The sequence below is a fragment of the Sorex fumeus genome, unplaced genomic scaffold, assembly GCF_029834395.1.
Source record: "Sorex fumeus unplaced genomic scaffold, SorFum_2.1 ptg000044l, whole genome shotgun sequence".
In the NCBI taxonomy this organism is placed as follows: Eukaryota; Metazoa; Chordata; class Mammalia; order Eulipotyphla; family Soricidae; genus Sorex; species Sorex fumeus.
In genome coordinates, this window is record NW_026606101.1 from 31,279,922 (window position 1) to 31,304,170 (window position 24,249).

The following is a 24,249-nucleotide window of genomic DNA, read 5'->3' on the forward strand; positions in this document are numbered from 1 at the left end:
AGTGACGAGACAAGTGGGGCCTCACGAGATGGAGGTGGAGCCAGCCCTTTTTCCCCTACCCCAATGAGACCCCCGAATCACTGCCCATGAATGACCTCTCTGGCTCCTGATCAAGCTGCTTAATGGTCATGATCTCAGAGACTCAGAAACAAATCTCGGAACCCTGTGGCTTATGGCAGAAAGGCATCCAGTCCCGGCAGTAGGTTACCAGCGCCAGGCCACCCCAGATGGGAATAGGTTTCGTGCGTTGGCCTGTTCCCCCTGGTAGCTCAATGGCTGCCATCCTCTGGAGGCCATTGGGCCATCAGGTTGGGGCCTGCAGTGATGAGATGTGTGGGGCCTCACGGGATGGGGGTACAGCCAGCCTTTTCCTCCCCACCTCAACGAGACCCAGAGTCACCGCCCACAAACGGCTTCTCTGGCTCCTGATCAAGCTGCTTAACAGCCATCATCACAGAGACTCAGAAACAAATCTCAAAACCCAGAGGCTCTTTGGCAGAAATGCCTCTGGACTGCGCAGTAGGTTACTGTTCCCGGGCCACCGCAGGGGAGAAAGAGTGCTGTCCCTCCACTGCTCCCCCTTGGCGGCCTGGTGGCCGCCATCCTCCAGAGGTCATTGGACAGTCAGGATTGGGCCCGCAGTGATGAGATATGCGGGGCCTCGCGGGAAGGGGGTGGAGCCAGCCCTTTTCTTCCCATCCCAAGGAGACCCCCGAGTCTCCTCTCACAAATGGCCACTCTGGCTCCTGATCAAGCTGCTTAACGGCCATGATCCAAGAGACTCAGGAACAAATCTCAGCACCAAGCAGATTTTGGGAGAAATCCTTCCAGATTTAAGTATTAAAATTTCGGAATTCCAAAATTGCGTGGCCACTACAGCGGCCGTGTGACTTCATATATTATTCAGAACCAGCAATAGAAAACAAATTGTCTACAGTTGCCTTTTTGGCAGATCTGGTGTTTGGGTAAAATCCCAAATAATAATGGTGGGTCTGGTGTCGAAATATTGAATGTAGTCAAAGTAGAGAGAGAGAGAGAGTAGTGTGGAAATCATCTGCCTCACAGGTAGGGGAAGGGTTTGAGATGGGCAGTATACTGGGGTTTTTGGTGGTGGAAAAGGGGCACTGGTGAAGGGATGGGTGTTTCATTGTATGACCAAGACTTAAACCCGAAAGCTTTGTAACTGCTCTCATAGTGATTCAATAAATAAAATTATAAAAAGGGGGAAAAAAAGAGGCATTGAGTGGCAATCATATTCAGTTCATAGTCTACTTTCAGCATGCATCTCCCATCCTGCGAGAATCCTCCCAACACCCTTTATTTGGTGCCTCCTTTCTCTATATGAGCTGCCTTTTCCCCTACCGTGTGTGGCTGGCCTCCAAGCCATGGAATAAACCTCCTGGTACCTATCTCGGCTATTCTCAATGCCTCTTTTGCAAACCACAGCACCCAAAAGAAGAGAGAGAACAAAAGGGAATGCCCTGCCACAGAGGCAGGGTGGGATGTTGGGGGGGGGGGGGGCGGTGGGCGATGGGAGGGATATGGAGATCAGTGGTGGTGGTGAATGGGCACTGGTGGAGGGATGGATACTTGATCATTGTATAACTGAAACCCAAGCACAAAAAATTGTAAGTCTACAACTGTACCTTATGGTGTTTCAATAATAAAAAAATAAAAATAATTTAATTATAAAAAATAAATAATAAAATAAAAGGGGAAAAAAGAAAACCTCAAATCAACTACCCTCTCCCAAAATAAGTGGAACAAGAGAGATAGTACAGGGTTAAGACACTTACTGCACATGTGACAAAGTGTAGTTAAATCCCTGACAATGCATATGGTACCCTGAGCACTGTCAGGAGTAATTCCTGAGCACAAAACCAGAAATAAGCCTGAGCACCTTAGGTGTGGCCTAAATCCACCCACTCAAATTTAATTCAATAGGTCATTTCCTTGGAAGTGTAAAGAATCAGTTAACTATGTGGTTCCTTGATATTCTCTGAGAAAAATTATCTGTCTCATCTTGGGTACCAAAATATGCAGACATTCAAGTCCCTTGTAGTCTTTCTTCCTTCATATTTGCATCTTCTACCTCTGCAACCAACCAACATCAACAGCTGGTTGAATTTGTGAATGTGAAACTGAAAATGGGGGTAGAGATGGGGGGGTATGCTGGAAACAAGGGAACAATGGACTTATAGTTTAAACCTGTACTGTTCAAAATTACAATGAACTTGCTCTTCAAGCCCATATGTGTTCTACTACCATAAACACGTATCACTTGTTTGCTTCTATGTCTCTTTGCTTGCACTTCTGCTCTAGAGATGCCCGAGTTTTCTCTTGAACACATTTCTCTTTGTCTCCCCTTGAATCTTTCTAAATAATTTAAATAAAAGGCCAGGACTGGAGTGATAGAATGATAGATAAAGTGCTTGCCTTGCACACAGCTGACCCTGATTCGCTCCCTGGCATCCCATATGGCCCCCCTCACCCACCCTATCAGGAATTATTCCTGAGTGTACAGCCAGGAGTAACCCCTGAGCACCACTTGCCTGTGTCCCCTTCCCCCTCAAAAAAAAAAACCCAAACAATCTTGCTTCACTAAAAAAAAAATTGAACTATATTTCTGCAATAATGCTACATAATGCAGTGACTTAAAGCATTAGCAATGCATGCCCTGTCTGCAGAGGAGGTGCGGTTGGGTGACTTCATGTAGGTTCCACTGGGTTCTGCTGACCCTGGCCCAGTTTGCAGGGTGGATTCAGGTCTGCTGCACATGTTCTGTCATCCTCTTTAGATCACTGGCTGGGGCCCGAGTGATAGTTCAGTGGGTAGGGCATTTGCCTTGCACATGGCTGACCCATGTTCAATCCCCTGCATCCCATATGGTTTTCCAAGCACCACCAGGGGTAATTTCTGAGTGCAGAGCCAGGAATCTCCGGGAGAGCCAGGAATCTCCGGGCATGACTGAACCCCGCCTCCAAAAAAAAAAAAAAAAAGAACACTAGCTTTCTCAGGACAAAAGCAGAAGAGAGGGAGAAGAAAACATACTTAGTCTCTAAAGGTCAAGTCTCAGAATGGAAACACCATTACTTTGATTCATAGGCCACCAACCCTGAATGAGGAATGAGAAGGAGAACTGAGACATCTTAAAGAGAAAAAAAATGAGGTGAATAAAGTAAAACACATTCTATGTATGCAATTTTATTTTATTTATAACCAAAATTTATTCTAATATTAGTTCTTGCAGTTTTGTACTAGTTACTTGAATGATGAAGATTGAAAATAGGGAGATATGTTAGAAAAAACGTTATATGTAGACTCCCTCTGCTGTCATGGGTACCTTAAAACAAATTCCTCCAGGTTTCAGTATAAGTTTAAGTTATTAAGTGGTTAAAGAATCATCCCTAGGTTATGAATTGCTGGTCCTTCATAGGAGGACTCTACACAGTAGGATCTTAAGGTAACGTAGTAGGACCCTAAAGTAAGGTAAAGAACCAGTTTAGTGCGCTCAAAACACAACACACACACACACACACACACACACACACACACAGAGTATCCATGTTGTAGGAAAATTGAAACTGAATTAACTAAGCTAAATATTTTTGCTACTTCTTAAAATCCAGATGTTCCTTTCCTCTCTCACACTTACCAAACTCCACTGTGGTCATTATGGTGGATTACAAATCTGGCCACAATTCCCTGATCTTCCTTTTATCTGTGCCCTCTGTGATGTGGTTTTGTGGCTTCCTATTAGGCAATGGAGTATATTTCCTCACACTTTGAAGCAGGGACAGTCTTTGTCATTTTAGACGACAGAATGCAACAGAAGTGATACTATACAGGTTCCAAGCCTAGGCTCAAGATCTTTGCAAATGTTCGTCTTTTCTTGTCACCATTACAAGAACAAGTCGAACCCAGCCTGCTGAGACGTAAGATAACACGTGGAACAGAGCTATGTTGTCCCAGCTGGAGCAACCATGTGTGAGCCATCCCTCAGTTCACCTAGAACCTGAAAAAGATACAGGAGTAAGACTAGTTCATATTAGCAAGTCATCCCAAATAACCCACAGACATTCAAGAAATAATAAAATACCATTGTTTTAAGACATGGAGTGATTTGTCTTGCTTTTTTTTTTTTACAAAGACAGAAACAAAACCTGAGGTACTTACTGATACAGAGGACATAAACTTATGAAAGTTTTCTCCCTCACTCTTGTTGGGTGTGGTTGTGGAATTTTGGTGAATGAATGTTAAGTGGATGTGACAGCAACTGAAGCGTTAAGTGTACTCATGTGGATGGACCAGGTCTCTAGAAACTTCCACCCTCTTCTATCAGGAATCCTTAGAGTGTTGTAATTTCTTTAGGCTGGGCTCTGGGATACAGACATGGGAGAAGAATTGAAACTATCTTGCAATTTATAGACCATTCTAAAGGGAACAAGATCAAAGGACAGCTGAACTGCTGATTTGTGAATATGAGTTGAAATGTTAGGGAGCCCGCTGAAATTAGGTACTTTTGATAAATAGCATTATCAAAGCAAAAACATTTAAAGTTAGTGTATATTGTGATGCTTATTATCTTCATAAACTAATAGCATCCTTAAAAAATATAAAGCAAGTGATGTTGTCATAATTAAGTTATACTAGGAAATGTTACTTTTGGTAAAATATAGTTTATGGAACAACGTAGTTTTTTCCTATTGACTTTCAAGATCAGATTTCATATATTGTGTTGGATTAAATTAAAACTTAAATGAAGTGCAATAAAGAATATGATTTTTTAAAAAATATTCACTGCTTAACTGATGCTATCCTTTTGGTCAGTCTAAATACTACTAGAAATATCTGAAAATAAAATCTATTTTTTATTGAACTTATAAAAACACTTTAACAGAAATGAGACCATAAACTTTTAGGAAAAATATGCAACTTATTTTACAACAGTATAATTCTTAAAATAACACAAAACAATAGGTGTAGTAAAATGTGATAAAATCCTGTGTTCAAAGATTTATCACAGTATTTAAATTCCTATTTCTGGTTTTTTAACACATCTTACATAAAGTGCAGAAATCTGAATATTTCAGCTCAGTTCATTTCTATGTGCTTGTATACAAGCACCCAGGTTAAAATAGAAAATATTTCCAGTACTCTTAGGTTTTCTTAGACCTATCACAATACTTATCTCCCAAGACTTTATTCTATCTTTCATCATTTTAGATTCATTGTGCCTGATCTTGAACTCACATACATGAGATAATAAAGAATTGTTAAAACACCCGTTCCTATAGATGAATACTCTTTAAACATTATATCTGTGACAATCATCACAGATAGCATGTAGCAGTTTGTCCGCTATTTTCTATTAATTATTCAATTATACATGGGACCATTATTCTATTATACATGGAATTAATACATGTCACTATTTTTGATTCTATCAATTATTCTATTAACCGATATATGAAAATTTTAGTCAATCTAATATTGATGTACATTTAGATTACTTCCATCTGTAGACCATTAAGACTAAGTCCATTATGACCATTCTTACACGTGTCCTTTGTTGATGTAAGCATTCATTTTGTTGGATATTTATCTTTTAATAGTACTTAAAGTAAGGATGTTTTGTATAACATAAAGGTCCAAAAATAGAACTTGGGCTTAGTAAATTATGATATATACATACAAGTTGGTATGCTGAAGCAATTAAAGATTTTCTTCCAGAGAATTTTTAATGACCATATGAAATATGTTTTCAATTATGACCCAAATTATTTAAAAATATCTTAAATAGTCTGCAGACTATATATAGTTATGTGTCCACGTCTATGTGTGTATTTGGAGAGTGTGTATGTGTATGTGTGTGTGTAAACAGGAAAGAACTAGACCAGAATGCTAATAATAATCTTTAGGTAGTAAAAATATATATCAGTTTGATTTTCCTTTATTTTAATTTTTTAATTGAAATATTAATAAAATAACATATTTCTTAATGCTTAAAAGTAAAATCAGAAATTTATGAAGTTTGCCCTACAAAACTGACAATGGTTCACTATTCAGCCCTTTATAAAAAATTAAAAATAAGCTGACCTGCACTCATCCACCCAAGAAACAACAAATTTTTATTCACATAACTGTAAAAAATAAATGCTATTTTGTCAGAAATAATTATGGTGGGAAACCTCCGTGAATTTAACAAACCTGCTTTGTCTTCCTCCTACACATATTGGAATTCTATTTCCTAGTTATCCTTGCAGATGGATAGGACTGCAACTGAGCTCAAGCCAATAGCCTGTGGGCTAGTCCCTAAAACTTCCTGAGTTTGTCCTCCAGATCTTCCCTTGCCTAGTAGATAATGCTCTAGAAAAGGCAGATTCTAAATAGGAGGGTAAGCCTTTGATCACCAGCAAGTTTTTATTGTGTTGTCATTGAACTTTGCGGGGGGGGGGGGGGGGGGGGTTGGCGGGTGTATTTGTCATAACATCCAATGTCACGTTGCCTAATCAAGATACTTAATTTTTTTTTCAATATTACTTTGCCTGTTATCATGGTCACATTTTACTTATTCACATATACACACATCAAAGTATGTGCACAGTTTATTCTTTAATTTTTGTGAGTAACCAAAACATCCTTTTAAAGCATTATTTGGTTTTCAACAAATAAAATCTTCAATCCAAAACACTCCCTTTTTTTGTTTGTCGCTAATGGATAAAATTAAACTACAATTTCAGAACCAAGTTAGACACCAGGTAAATAAAGGAAAATCTCGACCTTTGTAAAATAACAACCACCCCAAATTAAAGCTCAAAAAATGTGTAAACAGCTCTTTCATGCTTATTCCTCCACGAGGCCATTTCTCATCTAACTTTCATCATTCTGTTTAGAGTTTACCAACTGAGAATCTTCAGATTTCAGTTGAGACACATCTGGCTCACAAATGAGGCTCCGCATCCCCCAATCATTGTGAAATCCTTGCCACAAGCATTGGTGATGAGATCTTGTGTTTAGTAAAGATGTGAGAACCAGTCAATTGTGAAGCTATTTTGAGTGGAGACATCTCTGATGTGGCATCGCAGAGGTGTCAGTTTAATCTTTCTCCTTTTATTAACCACTGTCATTAAATTCACTTCTAAGTGCAAATTTACCGCTTTTAGCTTTTCTTCAGTTATAACTTCACCTGGAGCTGTCCAGATTATTTTAATTATTCAGCAGTTGCTTAAAAAGAGTTAATATTTCCAATTCACTGTTTGACTTTTAACTTGCTGAGATTTTTAAACATCTCTTTAGGTATATTTAGATATCTTGTACTTTTGTCAAAATGTATATTTATTACTTTAAAATCACTAAGGCAATAGTAACTTTATTAACCAGCATTTTTTTCGCCTCTGTCTTATATCAAGTTCAAATTGCTCTGAGAAATAGAGGGATAGAAGCTAAATTCTTTAGAGGGAACATAATTAGAACAAACAGAAAACAAATAACTAATTCATAGATGAGATTTACTGTGAGGTCTTTGCCAAGGTTGACAACTTAGAACAAAATGCAGTAGGTGCCCAGAAGTTAACTTAACATTTATTTCCATAATTACAAAATTTATTAAAATCAACATATTGTTATTCAAGAACTCTTCACATTTAGCCCCAGAAATAAAATAACGAAAACCTCGATACCTCTGCATCTTGAAAAAAAACTCCATGACCCCATGACATGCTGCACTATGCTTTTACTATAGATATTTTAGTATACATAGTTTAAATAGCATAATCCAATTTAATCCTAGAAAAGTAATATTGTTAGAATGAACTAAAGTCATTCTGCAAAATAAACTGTCCTATACTTTTAAAAATGCAAATGATAGTAAAGGCCAAAAGAAAAAAGGGATGGAAAAGGATGGGAACCCTTCAAAAGAGAAGAGAAATTTCGATGACAATTAAATGCTTAAATGCAGCAAATGACTCTGACCTGAGTCCCAGATTTTGGGGGGGGGGACAGGGAGAGGAGAGAGTAGCTATAAAGTACATTATAGAAACAATTAGACATTTTTGAAAATGTATTGCTAATTATGTGTCAATATTAAATGTCCTGAGCACAGTTATATTGTAAAGACTAGGAGAATCTATTGTCTGTTGGTGATACTTGACAAATGAAGTATTTGAAGTTAAAGATTATATTGAGGGGCTTTAATATGTGACAAGTCCCTGCACAGATGACCATTTATTTAGTTCTTTACTTATTTGTCCTAGGTGACTACATGATTGTGGCTCTGTTCCCAAACGTATGTGTGATCAGCAGCAGCTCAACTGAGTGACTCTCTTTCTGGAGATAGGTTGATTGTTGTCTGGTGGCTAGGACTCTATTTCTGTATTAGGATAGTCTTGGCTTATTTGCACAGAAGTGACCAAATCCCAAGGCAGACACAGGAAGAGAGAAAGGAAGCTCATGAGGCTTCTTGAAGCCAAACTGCAAGACTATCATGGCATCAATTATTCGCCTGTTGTGAAAGCCAGTCATTGAGCTAATATAGTTGAAGTGTGGATGCTTTCATGTTGTGATGAGAAAAGTCTCAGAGAAGTACTGCAAAGGGTTTTGGATTTAACAGAACAAAAACTGGGGATCATTTGTAGTCTGCCACAAAGATATGAGGTGGGTTATTCGATCATACTTGCAACTTTCTATAGGCTTCAGTTTGTTTTGTTCCCCCACCCCCCACCGTCACCCAAGCAATGCCAAGGAGGATCAGGGTGATTCTTGGTCAACTAGGTCATCAGTTCAATGCAAAGCCGAGGATGTGGTGGTGCTCAGGTCCTAAAATGCAGGGTACTAGGGGGGGGACACGCCAGCAGTGTTCAAAGGCCTCCAGGGCTGTGCTCTGTGATGTTCATGGGACCATGCAGTCGTGGGAATGGAACCAGGGTTGATGACTGGCAAGGCATGCACCTTAACCCTTGTGTTATATCTGGAGCTTTAAGGCTTTATATTTTTAAAAATAAAAACTTGGGGTTTGGGGTAGGAAGATAGCTCAAAGTGGTGGGGCATATGCCTAGCAGATGCAAAGCCTGGCACTACATGGCATTCAAGCACTGCTGGGTTTGGCTCTGATGTGCCTGAAATACTTCCCAGGCTGAGCACAGCTGGAGATGGTCCCTGTAAAGAATATTAATAAATTAAAAGTTTGGGAAGGGGACAGAAGATGGCCTAGGAGTCAGATACTAAATTTACTGAAGTGCAAATTTCTATTTATATTCATTTAGTAACTTTCAGGGGTTTTTTTTGTTTGTTTTAAATCTCAGTTGTTTTTTTTTTTTTAAAAAAAAGCTTTTGAGTTATCCTTACAGACATATCTTCTTCTCCCTATATGCATGTTTAATTTTTTAAATTTTGTTTTGGAAAATGTCAAGTGCTTTGTTTTTGGAGCTGGGAAATCTGTGGGTGATGGCAAGTGCCCCTGTAAATATTAACAAAGTCTACTTAGTTCTCTGTGCCTTAAATTCTTGTGATAAAAACAAAACTAGATGGATTTGATGGGCCCTTGGAACTGTTGAGATTCAATTCCTACTGAATTGTTTGTTCTGGCCCTACCTGAAAAGAGTTGCAGAAATTTATATGATAAATAACACATAATCTTATGATAATGAAATGCTTTTCTACTTCTGCTCTAACTTGTACCTGGGATTTTCATTTTATTTTTCTTTGCAGAATTGGTATAGAAATAAGTATAACAAAGCCAAAACAGTAAAAGGGCACTAAAATAGGATAAATATCCTTTAAAAATAAATGGGCAGTAAAAATTAAAATTTTTTTAATTTTTAAAAGATTATAGTTCCTTTTGCAAAAGGGATTAGTCATATTTGGGGTGGACAGAGTGTTGGGCCACACAGGTGGTATCCAGGGACTACTCCTGGCTCTGGACTTAAGCGCTGCCCCAGCAGTGCTCAAGGAAAACATGTGGTGCCAAGCACTGAACCTGGATTGGACCTGGGTTGGCCGCATACAAGTCAAGCATCTTAATTCCCGTATTCTTGCTCTGGTCTGTTATATTTTAATATCATGTTGGAAATGCAGTGAATGATCCTCTCACAAAAGGAAGAACCATTGCAGACCCTTTCAATCCTGTTTCTTTCATATGCCAGTCTTTGCAAGGAAAGGTCAGTACATCCTCAGGAAAACAGTTTCTCAGTCTCTGAAAGTCACACACTAAGCCCTCTCTCTTTGGACATTTAGGGGCTCTTAGGATGAACTGATGAGAGCTTCAGACAGTGCCTGTCTTCCCCCCATTTTGTGTGTGCATTGCAGCTTGCGGAAAGCATTGCAGGAGGTCCAGGCGTCCCACAGGCCTTGCTGGTGCTTTAAGATGTGGAGCCTCTGGGAGAGCCTTCGAGGTGGTGATTTTCTCACTTCTGAGCAGGGCAACCCCTTCCTAGTTCAAAGGACTGGAATGAAGCAAAACTTTGAGTTTTTGTTTGTTTGTGTTTCCTCTCAAGGTTTTAGAGTTTACCTCTAAGGCTCCTTTCAGCTCTGCTTTTCAACAGTTTTCTGAAAGTTGCTTTCCTCCAACAAGTATTCTTGGAACATCTACTATGAGAATTTGAAAGTAAATGTGACAGACCAGTTTCCTGTCCTCACAGTCACAGTATGAAGTTCTTCTTCTATTAGTCAAGAGACCAGAAGGAATCACCTATGCACTGATCCTACTGTAAGGAAGGGCAGGGGCGGGGGTGGGGAAGGGATGGGGGCAGTAGTTGAACTTGACGATAGTTTGAGAATTCTTGGCTCCAATTTTCAGATGAAACAAATGAGACACAGAGAAGCAACATACTTGTCCAAGAGATTACCTGCATGGCAAGTGGAATCCATCTGATGCCACTTTGTTATAATGCCTTATTCTATAGCACCTAAAATAATGTGGTGAGGTTTATTGGTCTCTAAGCAAAATACTTGGCAAACTAAACCACGTGGTTTAGCTATTTTTGTCTGCATGCACAAGGTTTTATTAAAACTCTATCACAGTTATTTGAGCATATACTTTCTTTTTTATGCCTTCCCACTGCAAAACCAGAGGTGAGTTGAGACTTCATTGAACATAAAGACAGATTAATAGTCTGACCCTCTAAAGAAAAGATTTGACACTCTTTTTTCTTAGACTATTTTTGCCTATGTATGTTGGGGGGTAAGGGTAAGCTCCTTTAACAAAAGCCTGCATTTTAGTAATATAGTAATTTTTTAAGTTTATTTCTGAACCACATAAAAGTCAGTGTTCTGTGCAGTGGTAAAGGTAGGTTAAGGACTCTGCTTTAAGGATTCAGGCTGATCATTGCTTTATGGTCACCCTGGCAGAGGCATTCAGACAAAGGAAAATACAAAAATATACAGGACATTTTTATAGGCTAGATATGGAAGGGACATACCTCCACCCAACCTCAAGCACACTGCTATACCTAAATGAATAGAATATTGAAAAGTGCAATCTACTAACATGACCAAGAATAAAGAAAAACTTTAAGTGATGTTATAGCCTCCATCATCATCCATAACTTTCCAAATCAGTTTTACACTAGAAAAAAAGTTCCTAAGTTTAACTTCCCAGGCATTTTTTAAATGGAGTCCTTGCCTTTTTGAGATGCTGACTGAAATACATGTAAGTAAAATTATGTCATGGATTTACTTCATAAACATGAGAGGATTAAAGTAAGTGAGGACATACATAAGACAAGAATGGCCTTGAGTTTGGGTGAAGCTAGTTTCAGGTGGTAAAGAGGCATTAAGCTATCCTCTTTATATTACTGTATCACTGTCATCCTGTTGTTCATCGATTTCCTCAAGCAGGCACCAGTAACGTCTCCTTTGTCCTAGCCCTGAGATTTTAGAAAGTGCCACATTCCAGGCTCTTTCAGGGTCAGGAGAATGAGACCCATCATTGTTACTGGTTTTTGGCATACTGAATACGCCACGTATTTCAATTGCTAATTGAAAACCCTCTTTATACATTGAGATTAAAAACACAACATCAAAGTCCCTCCCTTTTCTGTCATCCCCCGCATCCTTCAAAAAATTATGAAAGGGAAAAGATGTTGCATGTTCTGTACACAAGTTATAAATTCATTTTAAAATTTATTAAAAAGATGCTAGATTTGAACAATGAAGTTCTTTCCAGTCCCAGTGTTACTAGAAAATATTATGCTGTAAACATTTTGGAAACCAAAAGAAAGAAAACTAGATATAAGGGATGAAGGATATGGAAGAGGGGGATAGATTTGGTCTGAAATGTTTTTTAATTTTATTTTATAATGTTGTCCACAATAATTTATTACATTCAATATTCCAACACTTAATACCACCACCATAACACCTTCCCACCACCATTATTTTGAATTTTCCCACCAACCACCCAAGCCTGTCCCAAAAGCTGGTCTTTAATAATTAATTTTGTATGGCTTGTTATGAACAATGTGTTAACAGTGATCCAAAAAAGTTTCCCCAGAAGAAAACGTGTGAAGATTGTTGTATCTCACCCTAGAGCCATTAAGCCCTTGTATAAGAGATGGCCAACATGTTGTTACATGTTGAGCCTTGTGTGCTAATATTTATTTATTTTTGAAATGTTTTACCGCAAAGACCATCCACATCTGGTGATACACAGAAACATTCTACTAGGGTATAGTAAAAATGAATCACAAAGATGACATTGCAAGACTGTTGAGGGAGGAGGCAGGATTCTTAAAACTTTTAGAGTTCCTGGTATGGTTTCATAAGTGCTTACAACTTTGTTTAGGATACTACATTTGTGATTTTTCTTTTAGGAAAAGATTAAGGCAGTTGATTTCTAACTCTTCAAAACCACAATACTGCTATCACCTTTTGTGACTATTTTAGTTGCAAAGCAAGGGCATTTATCAGTATTAGCTGTGTGTGCTTGTGATTACATAAACTCACCTGGAATTTGGATCTCACAGCGTGAAAGGATTTTAATAGGATTCATTCATACATTTGTTCACCCTTTTATACAGACTTCAATCCCCAAAATTCAATTTACAATTTTACAACATTTTACCAAGACTTTGATCTTCAGATCAGACTTCGCAAATTTACAAGAGTTTCACCCACTGCAAGGATTTCTGTCCAGTTTTTTTTTTCCTTTCCTTAAGACTCCAAAATGTTCATTTTAGATTAGAGGTGAGGCAGTTGAAGTTCACATATGTAGACGCTTGTGAGGAAAACGCAGGACTCAACAGCCACTGAATTCTAATTTAGAACAGCTCGCCTAGGGCTAAAGGAAAGTCATTTGTCCCTGTGTACCCACATTACAATCTGGCACTATTGGGGGGGGGGGAGGGTCGAGTCCTTTCTAAACTCTCTCTATAGTTCAAGTATTCTAGTTTGCCATCATAGTTTTTATATTTTATCCATGTGCTCCTTCTAAGCCCTTCCCTCCCTTTCTATTCTAATTAGAAAGCACACAGAAGATCCCTCTGGGATTCGAAAGCTGCAGGGATCCTCCAACCCCCCCCCCCCCACTTTGATCTCCCATCTGAACATCTATTGTTTTAAACTCTCTCCCAGCGCTTCAATTAACAATTATTAGCATGTAAGAAAGTCAAGATTGTTTTGAGATGTCAGAAAGGACCCAAACCAAGTACTCCTTCGAAATCTCTCCTCTTCCTTGTGTCCCCTACTAAAAGGAAAAAGAAATATTATCATGTGTGCTCTATAAACAGCTGCCAATTGGTCAGTAAGATGCTAGAACTGGATAGAACTTTAAAGATGCTCACGGAATGTTCAGAGCTGCAACTAGCCCTTGCTTCTGACAAAAAGTTCTCTGCGCACCCTACCTTAACCACCAATTATTCACGCTCTGCAAAATGCCACGGTGACTCGAGGAACTTTCGGAATGATGCAAGTGTTTCTGATAAGCCAGGGCTGAGATGCCTCGCATCAAGATGTGAACTTGAAAACGAGCTGAGTTCAGAATCTTCTGTTGGTGGGAAGGGAGAGGGCGGAAAGGGAGGTATTCCGAAGGGATTTATTTCTTTTTCAGTCACCCAGGGAGTATCTGACGGATCGATCTCGGGAGCCATGGGGTCTGGGATGAAAAAAGGGCTTGGAAATGTGTGGAGTGGGAGCCTGCGCTCCTCTACACGTCTACTAAGGAAGGCTCGGCAGAAGCGGAGGGAAGGGCTGGGCGGGTTCGGGGGAGGAGGGAAGGAGGGCAGCGGCCGGGAGGCGGGGAAAGAGCCGTATAAAAGGTCCCAACCGCTCAGCGCGACCATCACTTCAAGCCCTAGGGGAAGACTGGGCTTGCCAGGACCCGGGAAAGAAGAAAACGCTTGGTGCCACTCCGCTGATCTAAGCCTACCATCGGACCTAGCTCGCTTTTGCAGCCGAGGAGAGGACTCCGAGCCCTGTGCTCACACCCCCTTAGCCGTTCCGCTAGCCAGCAGCCCCCCGCGAGGCATGAGAGGCGCGCCGAAGCCCGGGACTGCAGCGCGGTCATGAGGCAGTGGCCCCGGAGCACCGGACGCGCAACCTCAACCCCCAGGTCCCCTCCGGGCGCCGCGCCTCCGGGATGAGTCCCCAGCCCCGCGGTCGCGCCCGTTGAGATTTCCATCCACTGCGTCCTGCGCTCCCCAGCAGCCGGCCCCGCTGCGACACCTGCGCCTGCGGACGGCCCGGAAGGACGCCCCGCGAAGCCCACTCGCCCGACGCTGCAGGCTCGAGGGGCGCCGCGCGAGCACGAGCCGCGGGGTGCAGGGAACCCCAGCAAGTGTCCGAGCCCATCCGGAGCGACGCGTCGCGGTCTCTCGCATGCACACGCACGTCTGCTCCGGGCAGGGGCGCACAGTCGCAGGCCCCCGGCTGGCCCGACGCCCCCCTTCGTTCTTCATCACCCCAATCCCAACTCCACTGGGTCAATAAAAGTTTCTAAACTCGCCCCGGCACCCCACCCGCCCGCCGCCACCCCACGTCTCGGGGCGCCCCCCGGCAGCGGCGGGGCGCGCTTCGCACCTCCCGGACGACCGACGCGGACTCCCGAGGGGCGCTCGGGTCCCCTCCCGAGGCCGACAGCCCCCCCCACCCCCACCCCGGCCCTCGGCGCCCCCAGGATCGGCGGCTGGGCGGCGCGGGGAGGAGGGGAGGTGGCTCGTCGGGTGAGTGGCTCCGGGCGGCAAGGGCGGGGGAGCCGAGCGTGGAGGTAACTCCGGGCCGCCACTGAAGCCCTCCTCCTCCTCCCTCTCCTCCTCCTCCTCCTCCTCCTCCTTCTCCTCCTCCTCCTCCTCCTCCCCGCGCTCCTCTGGCGGCAGCTCCCGCTCCAGCTGCGGCGCCGCGGCCACATCTGGGGCGCCCATGTGCGCTCGGGGGCTCGGCTGCGCCCGCCCCGCCGCCGTCCCCGCCGCCCCCCGCCCGCAGGGTGGTCCCCGGCCCGGCTCGGGGGCCCAGCCGCCCCCCGTCCCCGCCGCCGCCGTCGCCGGGGCGCGCCGGGGTGTGCTCGGCCGCCGGCTTGGACGTCCCCGGCCCCGCCGTGGCTCCGCCGTGGTGCGGCAGCAGCGGCGGCGGCGGTGGCGGTGGCGGTGGCGGCGGCGGCTCCCGCTCCCCCGGCCCGGCGCGTGCGGCCGAGCCCAGCGCCAGCCCCGCGGGCCCGGGGAGCGGGGCCCCGACCGGGGCCGAGGTGGGAGCCGCGCCGCCGGGCTCCCGGGCTCCGACTCCTCCTCCCCCGGCGCCGCCGCTGCCGCCGCCGCCGCCGCCGCCGCCGCCCGCCGCTCCGGGTCCTAAAGCCGCGCGCCTCAAGAGGATGGTGCGCCTGGCCGCCGAGCTGCTGCTGCTGCTGGGGCTGCTGCTGCTCACGCTGCACATCACCGTGCTGCGCGGCTCGGGAGCCGCCGACGGGCCCGGCGCGGGCAACGCCAACGCCAGCCAGACGCCGCTGCAGGTGAGTGAGTGCGCCGGAGCCCCGGGGGACGGGGGCCGAGCCTCGGGCACGTGGAGGGCGAGTCCCCGCCCCGCGTCTGTGGGGGGCTGCAGTTTCCAGGGTGACTGTCGTGGGAGGTTGCAGGGCGGGTTCCGGCTTCGAGATCTGCCGGACGCGAGCCCCTCCAGGTCTGTCACCAGCAGTTGCGTGCGTGCGTGCGTGCGTGCGTGCGTGTGTGTGTGTGTGTGTGTGTGTGTGTGTGTGTGTGTGTGTGTGCCGGACGCGAGCCCCTCCAGATCTGTCACTAGCAGTGTGTGTGTGTGTGTGTGTGTGTGTGTGTGTGTGTGTGTGTGCGCGCGCGCGCGCGCGCGCGCGTCTTGCTTGGGGCTAGGAGGAGGCAAAGAAGCCTTTAAACTAGAGAATAGAGGTAAACTGGAGTTTAGTGGGAAAAGAACTCACTTAACTCTGCCCCTGCAGAAAACTGCCCAAGATTGGGAGAGAACTGCAAGAGGAGGGTCACAATCTCCCTACGCTTTCCAATCGGTGACCCCTTGCACCCAGCACGCCCCCCTCCGCCCCGCCCCACGCCTTTCTGCAAAGGGAGGAGTCCAGGCACCTGTTCCCCTTGGGTGTGGGGCTACCTGGGCTCAGAAACTCACAGCACTCTTCTTCTGTCTGTCGCCTGAAGAAATGGGATTCCGGTGCACCCATTTTAGGTCTTAGGCAGGGAAGGGTGTAGTGGGTGTCCCGCATGAGTTGACTTCTGGTTTGGGGAAGGGAGGTCTGTTCAGGTAGGGATTTCATTCCTCTGTTCAAGAAAGTCTTTTTCCTTTCCCTGGTGTCTAGGGATTTGACAACTGTCAAACTGGAGCTTGGGTTGAATTCAGCAGGTTTCCAGGAAGTAGCAGAAATTGTCTCCCTTCTAAAAATCTCCTCCTCAAACCAGTGCCTAGAAAAACTGCGCTGCACTGGGGAGACCCGGGAAACAAGCATGATTCATTGTGCCCCAATCTTGACAATCTTTGCCGCTGCGCAATCATGTTTCCAAATCTCTATATAACTGGGCAAGGGGCCGATGGCTTTACTACTAATGAGGCCAATTCACTTAAACATTTCCGTGGTGGTTACTCTGGCTGGTGTTTTAAGCACTTCACAGTATTTAACTGATTTAATGGATATACTGTAGTTAACCTCCTGCTTTTACAGATGCAAAAAAAGTGATGTTTAATCGAGTGCTGGACCTCAGTCTTGCTAGAGGCCATACATTCCAAAATCTTGATTAATTACACCAAATCTTCTTTCTGCCAGGGTACCTCTGGTCATAGACACAAAACCAGGTATGGAAAAGTATGCACGCAGAGGCAAGCACTCTCAAATTGTGACATTTCAGTAATAGCCTGCTTCGGTGTGGGCTTCTTATCTGTAGGTATAGTGAGACTGACTCAGAACTCCTGTGGGGCAACTGAACATACTGCTGTTCTGCAGACTGATACAACAGCCGGCCTGACATTGTAGGATTGATTCCTAATATCTTTAAGGTTCTGGAAGTCATATTTTTTTTTACACGATGCTCTCTTTCCTCATGGACTCATGAAAGGCCATAAAAAAATGATGTTCTATGGAAAAGTAAATTTGGCAGGTTTCTTTATGAGGTGTTTGCTATCATTAGAATAACCTGGGGTTGGCCTTTTCTGCCTGAACAGTAAGGTAATGAGAGAAACAGCCGGTACAAGTGGCAACAGCAAAAAAGGAAGATTAGATTCTCAAAAGAGCCTTTGGCTGAAGAACTGCCCCAAGAGGGTAGAAGAAATAAGGGGTTTAGAAAGACTAAAGCTACTCTGAATATCTTGGGTCACAAATAGTTGCTAATCCACAAGCTTCGGTTTATCTTATAATGCCTGTTTGCCCACTTCCTTTTCTTCGCCAAGGAGAATGATGAGTTAAACAGATTAGTCCGTAATTTTACTTTTAAAAATAATTTGTTATTATAAAAGTTTTATATTCTTCCTGGCTAAAGTTATTTCTTTGGCCTTCTGGCTCTACAGAGACATTATGATTCAAATGAAGAGAGTATGTCTTGCCAAGTACCGAGGTCTGCAAAAGACATTTATTTGGTTTCTCTTATTTTCAGACCCCAGAATGTGAATTTACCAGTAGCAGGTGTATTAAAAACAGAACTACAACACTGTATCTTTTCTATTTCCTGGACATTTATAAGCCCTCTTTAACTCCATCTGAAATTATTGGCTGTGATATATTAAGTTGCTAAAATCATTCAGAATGGTTACTGTGAATTCAGAAAGGTTACTCTTCATATTAAATTATTACATAAATTAATCTTCATATTACTTTTTTATTGTTACTCAGCTTAAAATGTTCAAAAATACAAGGTTAAAATTTGAAAATTTTTATTTCCCAGATTTTCTAAGTTGGTGATAACTTAAGAGAGATACGACTTTATATACAATATTGTGATTTTGACATATTAAGGGCACCCAATAAAATAGCACAGATGACAACAATATTATAACAAAGATTTGTCAGATGCCTTTTCTGTAACAGGCACTGTTGTTAGCACTTTATATACAAATTTAATTTCTACTTATATATAAACTTTGCAAGTCCATAAAAGTCCCTTTAATTAAGCATTATTATTATTATTATCATTACTTTAATTGAACAACTGAAATTGGAAGCTGCTTGTATAACTTAAAGTATTTACTTACTTTATAGTATAAAAATCTTCAAAAATATGTATTTTAAGCTCTTGGTAGCTTAAATACTGTTTAAGTTAGCTAAAAAAAAAGCTGGCTACAAAATACAGAAAGATTGAATAATTCATATTTCCAAGTCATAATGGTCTTACGTCAAATAAGAATGTGTGTATTTACAGGACTGGAGCCATAGCACAGTGGGTAGGGTGTTTGCCTTGCACACTGAGGACCCAGGTTCGATTCCTCTGCCCTCTCGGAAAGCCCAGCAAGCTACCGAGAGTATCTGCCCACTTGTTACCTGTGACGTATTCCATATGCCAAAAACAGTAACTACAAGTCTCACAATGGAGATAGGTTTCATTGACTTTGTGACCACTGTGGGCATGATATTATGAGGGGTCAATAAAATTCTTGGAGAGACCTGAGAGACAATAGAGTGAGTAAGGAGCGTGCCTTGCATGCATCCGACCCAGGTTCAGTCCCTGATATGTCATATGGTTCCCTGAGCACTACCAGAAGTGATTCCTGGATGCAGAACTTGAAGTAACCCCTGAGCATTGCTGGGTGTGGGCATTTCTGGGTGTGGCCTGAAAATAAATAAATGAAGAATATAAAATTTAATTCTTCAAGTGTAAAATTTGTTATCTGGCTCATGAAAATAGTGATATCAGTTTTTGCACTATTTCACTATTTTTTTAAGTTGTACAATTATGTACATCTGCCACGTAAAAATACCTGGAATTATCAAGTATTTTTTTGCTTTTTAATGAAATATCAGTAAAATAAGTTTATCTTATGTGGAGCAAATACTCATATTCTTTCTTATGATTTTTAACAATAACAAATGTATTAATAATTATTATTGTACATATTTAAATGAAAGCAATTGGAATATACCATCCCCAAACATATAGCCCATAGACAATAATATATTTTATTATTAATCTTTTATTTGAAATTCAAATGAATGCCTTTCTACTAAATTTCAATTTGATTTAAAACCATAAATTTCTACAGATCAATACCAGAGCTAACACTTATTATGGTAGTGAGAATTAGGCAAGCTTTCTAAAATTCCAAACTGATTACTTTTATAATAACATTAAATCAAACCAAACTCTGAAATGAAATTAGATGTCTTTGTTCTCTGTCTTCTAATAGCCATCCTTATGAGTTCTTTTCAGCTTTTATTCCTTTATTTGCCCTCAGTAAAACAGCTTACTTTCTTGTACTTACTGCTTCAAGCAACAACTTTGTTCATTAACAAAACAATTTTGTTCATTCACAAAAGGTGTTAATCTTTGTATTGTCAATAAATACTTTTTTTTAATTGTTAGTCTTTGTGCTAAGGAATATGACCCAATAGGATAATTAGCAGTTATACCCTTTTCACAGATGAGGAAACTGAGGTCTGAAAAGACTGGTGTAACATTACCTAAGACCATCTTGCTGCGGTGTGGCAAAGCCAAGACCGCAATTGGTCTTGGAACCCAATTTCTTATTCCTTTCCAGGTTTTCTTCTGTTTGACACAAGTCAGTAGCTTTGATTCAACAAGTTTCCGATGTTGTGATTTGTCTGGCCCTTTTGGATTTTGGTAACTGTTCTAGTTAGCTATTGCTACATACCTAACCACTGTAAAGCACAGTGGCTTAAAACCCTCACCATTTGGTCATCTGCTCTTAAGTTTATGTGTCAGAAACTCACTCTAGTTCATCTGGGTGGTTCTTATGCTGATTTTTCACAAGATTACTTCTGTGACTACAGCCATTTCTATTGGTTTGCATAGGCTAGAAGTCACTTAGGCTCTTTTTACATAATCTTTCACCATGAATGAGCGTATTATGGAGGTCAACAACCTATACTCAAAGTGCAAAGTTGCCAAAAGCCACCTAGCCGGGGATGGCCAGGATTATCATAACTCTGTCTTTGCAAAATCGCTACCATATTGATCGTTTTTCTTTGTTTTATGCTTTTGAAATGTTTGGACCAATCTACACTTGTCTTTCAACATTATTTCTGCTGCTTTTGGCCATGCAGAAACTTTCCATTTTAAGTCTAATCAACTTTGAATCTCTTCCCTTCTGACTTTTGGTTTCCTTTACTCAAGTAAAGTAAATCTTTATTTTGTTCTAAGAATTTTATTGTTTATTTTCTGTGTTGAACTACAATCTTTGTTTAAGTTATTTGTGGGTTTAAGGTTTTCAGATAAAATGTAACTTTGTTTTTGTCCAAGTGAATAGCCATTTGACCTATCATATTTATTTAGTTTTCCATTCTACATTTACTGATGCAAAATGCCACTTTCATCATTTGCTAAAATTGTCATTTCTACCACACTATTTTATCTAATATAGCTTCATAGTATTTTTAGTAGGACAAAAGTCCTTTTATTAAAATAATTCAATTTAGAAATTTATTGAAAATGTGATTTTTTTCAAGCAGAGGAATTAAGAATATTATCATTTGTAATTCTCCCATCTAAAATATTTGTTTCTGAAGTAATATTTTATATTTTCCTTCATCTGTTTTTCACATTTCCTTTTTACAAGCTATTTTCTAGGTTTCATTGCCATTGTGAATGGAGTTTTATTTTTGGTTATATCATCCAAATTGATAAGTCCTGAAATCACAGAAAGCAATACCTCAGAATACTTGCTTACTATTACTTGCTTACTGTTTGTGTTTATCTGAGACTTAGCAGTATCCACTTCAATTATGATGTTATAATTTTATGGCTGAGTTAAAAAAAATTTTTTTATGTTTTCACTGTGGGTTGGAGTGATAGCACAGCGGGTAGGGCGTTTGCCTTGCACACAGCCGACCTGGCCAACCCAGGTTCGATTCCTCCACCCCTCTCAGAGAGCCCGGCAAGCTACAGAGAGTATCTTGCCCCCACTGCAGAACCTGGCAAGCTACCCTTGACATATTTGATATGCCAAACCCAGTCACAAGTGTCACAGTGGAGATGTTACTGAGCCCGCTCGAACAAATTGATGAACAACGGGAGGACAGTGACAGTGACAGTGACTGTGGCACTTTAAATAAAAATTAACCATTTCTTTTTAAAAATGTATTTATCTATTTTTATTGATTTCCCCCTGAGATACAGTTACAAAGCTTTCATGTTTGAGTTTCAGTGATACGATGATTGAACACCCATCCCTTTATAAGTACACATCTTCCACCATCAATGTCCCAGTATCCCTCTCCCCGCAACCAACTCCTCCCCCTCCCTCTATGGCAGACAATTTCTCTCTTATCTCTCTCTACTTTGGGGCGTTATGGTTTATAGTACAGATACTGAGAGGCCATCATGTTTGGTTCTTTATCTACTTTCAGCACACATCTCCCATCCTGAGCAATCCCTTTGATTTATGCAGCTCTCTTGTTCATAACCAATTACTAATTTTTTTCATGAAATACTCCAATGAATACAATTCATTTATATTTATTGTGATGACTTATTTAAAAATATTTTCCCCATGTTTTTATGTTCTCAGTTTTTCAATTTTTTTGTCCTTACATTTTATCCGTGTAGCTAATAGAAATAGAAGTAACTTCTCATCTAAAATATTCTTATCTTGGGTCTGGAGAGGTAGTATAGCCGGGATGGCATTTGCCTTGCACATGGCTGACTAGGTTCTACACTTGGTACCCCATGTGGCCCCTAACCCCTTCAGAAGTGATCTTTTTTTTAAATTAACTTTTTATTAATTCACCATGAGGTACAGTAACAAAAAATCTCATGTTTGAACTTTGATCATATGGTAGGAGTCATCTCTGAGCACAGATACAAGAATAGCCCAAAGCACCACCAGATGTGACCCAACCTCTATCCTACCCTTCCACCCAAATACTACTTTAACTAACATGTTTCAACTTAGACGTTTCTCTCAATCTTGGGAATCAATTAGTAATTATAACAATCCCCCAGAGATGTCTGACATGACTTTTTCTTATATATCTTTCAAATTTTAATCACATTATTTGAATATTTAGCACTAGATACTTTTCTCCTTTTTTTCTATCATTCCAATCATAGAAATAATTTCTTAGACTTCACACTAGAATTTACTTATTTCTTTATATGCCACTGTTGCTTCTTGGTTCTCATATTTTCATCTTTTATAAATTTTATATAAAATACATGTATTTTATATAAAATACATCCTCAAAATGTTCTTTCAGAAACGTGATATTAGAGGGTAAACGCTCTGAGATGGTATGATTTTAATATGTCTTTGTCTCTCATATTCATATATTAATTTGACAGTTGATTATGTTCTATCTTCTTTCCTCTCAGAATTTTGAAAATATAATCTGATTTTATTATACCGTCTCATGTTTCAGTAAAAAAAAACTTATGCTATTTTTATGTAGTTTTTGGATAGAGGTTTTTATTCATAATATTCTTTGTTCATAATATTCTGAGAATTCATCAGGCTGTGATCAGGACATAGTTGTTAGCTTTGTTCTGCCCTTAGTAGACTTCAGTGTGAAGCCTCAAGTTTGTCTTCCACATGAGAAAAGTTCTTTAGATATTTCTTTATTTCCAATAACTTTCTGGAATTCCAGTCAGAGTATGAAACAATAATGGAGTTTTAAAGTCTATCTTCCTTACATATCTTAGGATTTGTCTCATGTTGTTATCTTTTTCTATTTTTCTAATATGTATTTTGCCTTAGCTCAGCATTTTCTAACTGTGGAACAGTTAGAAAGAGTCGTGGAACACGGGTGCTACCTTCTCCAGTCTTCTGGTTTTTGTGCTTTGGAGTCACGCCCTGTGCTGCTCAGGGCCTGTGCCTCGTTCTGTGCTCAGGGAGCTCTCCTAGTGAAGATCTGTGGATATATACAGTGCCTTGGATAGAACTGGAGTCAGCCGAATTCAAGGCAAGGTCCTGACCCCTGTACTATCTCTGGCCCACTTCTCTACTCTTGTCTCATTTAATGTTTTTTTTTTCTCAGCTACACCTGGAGTGCTCAAGGATTACTCGTGACTCTGTGCTCAGGGACCACTCTTAGAGGTGCTCAAGGGACCAGATGGGGTACCAGGAATTGAACTTTGGTCAGCTGCTTGCAAGGCAAATGCCCTACCTGCTGTGATGTCTTTCTGCACTTCCTTGTCTACTCTTCAATCAGCTTTCCTTTTCCTTTTCATCCTCCCCTTTCTTCTCTCTGCATTTGTAAAGTTTTAAAATTATGAATTCAATATAATTAATGGCTATTAAAACTTCAGTTGCCCTTTCTGTAATTTCATACCCATATAATTACTAAAATTAGTTCCACCGTCACCAAAGTGTACTTTTCTAGGAGCACACTACTCCCAGATGCAAACAATGTCAGTCTTCTCAGAATCCTATAAATTAGTTTTACCTATTTAACATCTTTCTATAAAAGGTATCATACCATATATATTTTGGTGTGTGGCTGCTGCTTCTGTTCAACATGATTTTGAGATTCATTTGTGTTGGTGTTTGTTATTAAGAGATTTCTCTTTTTTGACGTCGTTGAGTGATGTGCCATATATTATAATTTATTTATCCATTGTTCTTCACTGATGACATTTGGGTAGTTTCCAATACTCTGAGTATTATTAATAAGCCCATGTTAATATTCCTCTA

At 41.3% G+C, this 24,249-nt stretch overlaps 1 protein-coding gene and 1 pseudogene across 3 annotated transcripts in view; one reads left to right on the plus strand and one right to left on the minus strand.

The window, feature by feature from the left end:
- Positions 1-14,500, minus strand: part of LOC130030371 (serine/threonine-protein kinase 16-like) — a 29,951-nt pseudogene extending 15,451 nt beyond the window's left edge.
- A 1,235-nt stretch (positions 14,501-15,735) lies between these two features.
- ISM1 (isthmin 1) overlaps positions 15,736-24,249 on the plus strand; it is an 87,132-nt gene continuing 78,618 nt past the window's right edge. For all 3 annotated transcript variants that reach the window (XM_056121564.1, XM_056121565.1, XM_056121566.1), the window contains exon 1: positions 15,736-15,934. In XM_056121564.1, coding sequence (XP_055977539.1) covers positions 15,797-15,934 — 138 coding nt within the window. In that variant the 5' untranslated portion in view covers positions 15,736-15,796. The remainder of the gene's footprint in view (positions 15,935-24,249) is intronic.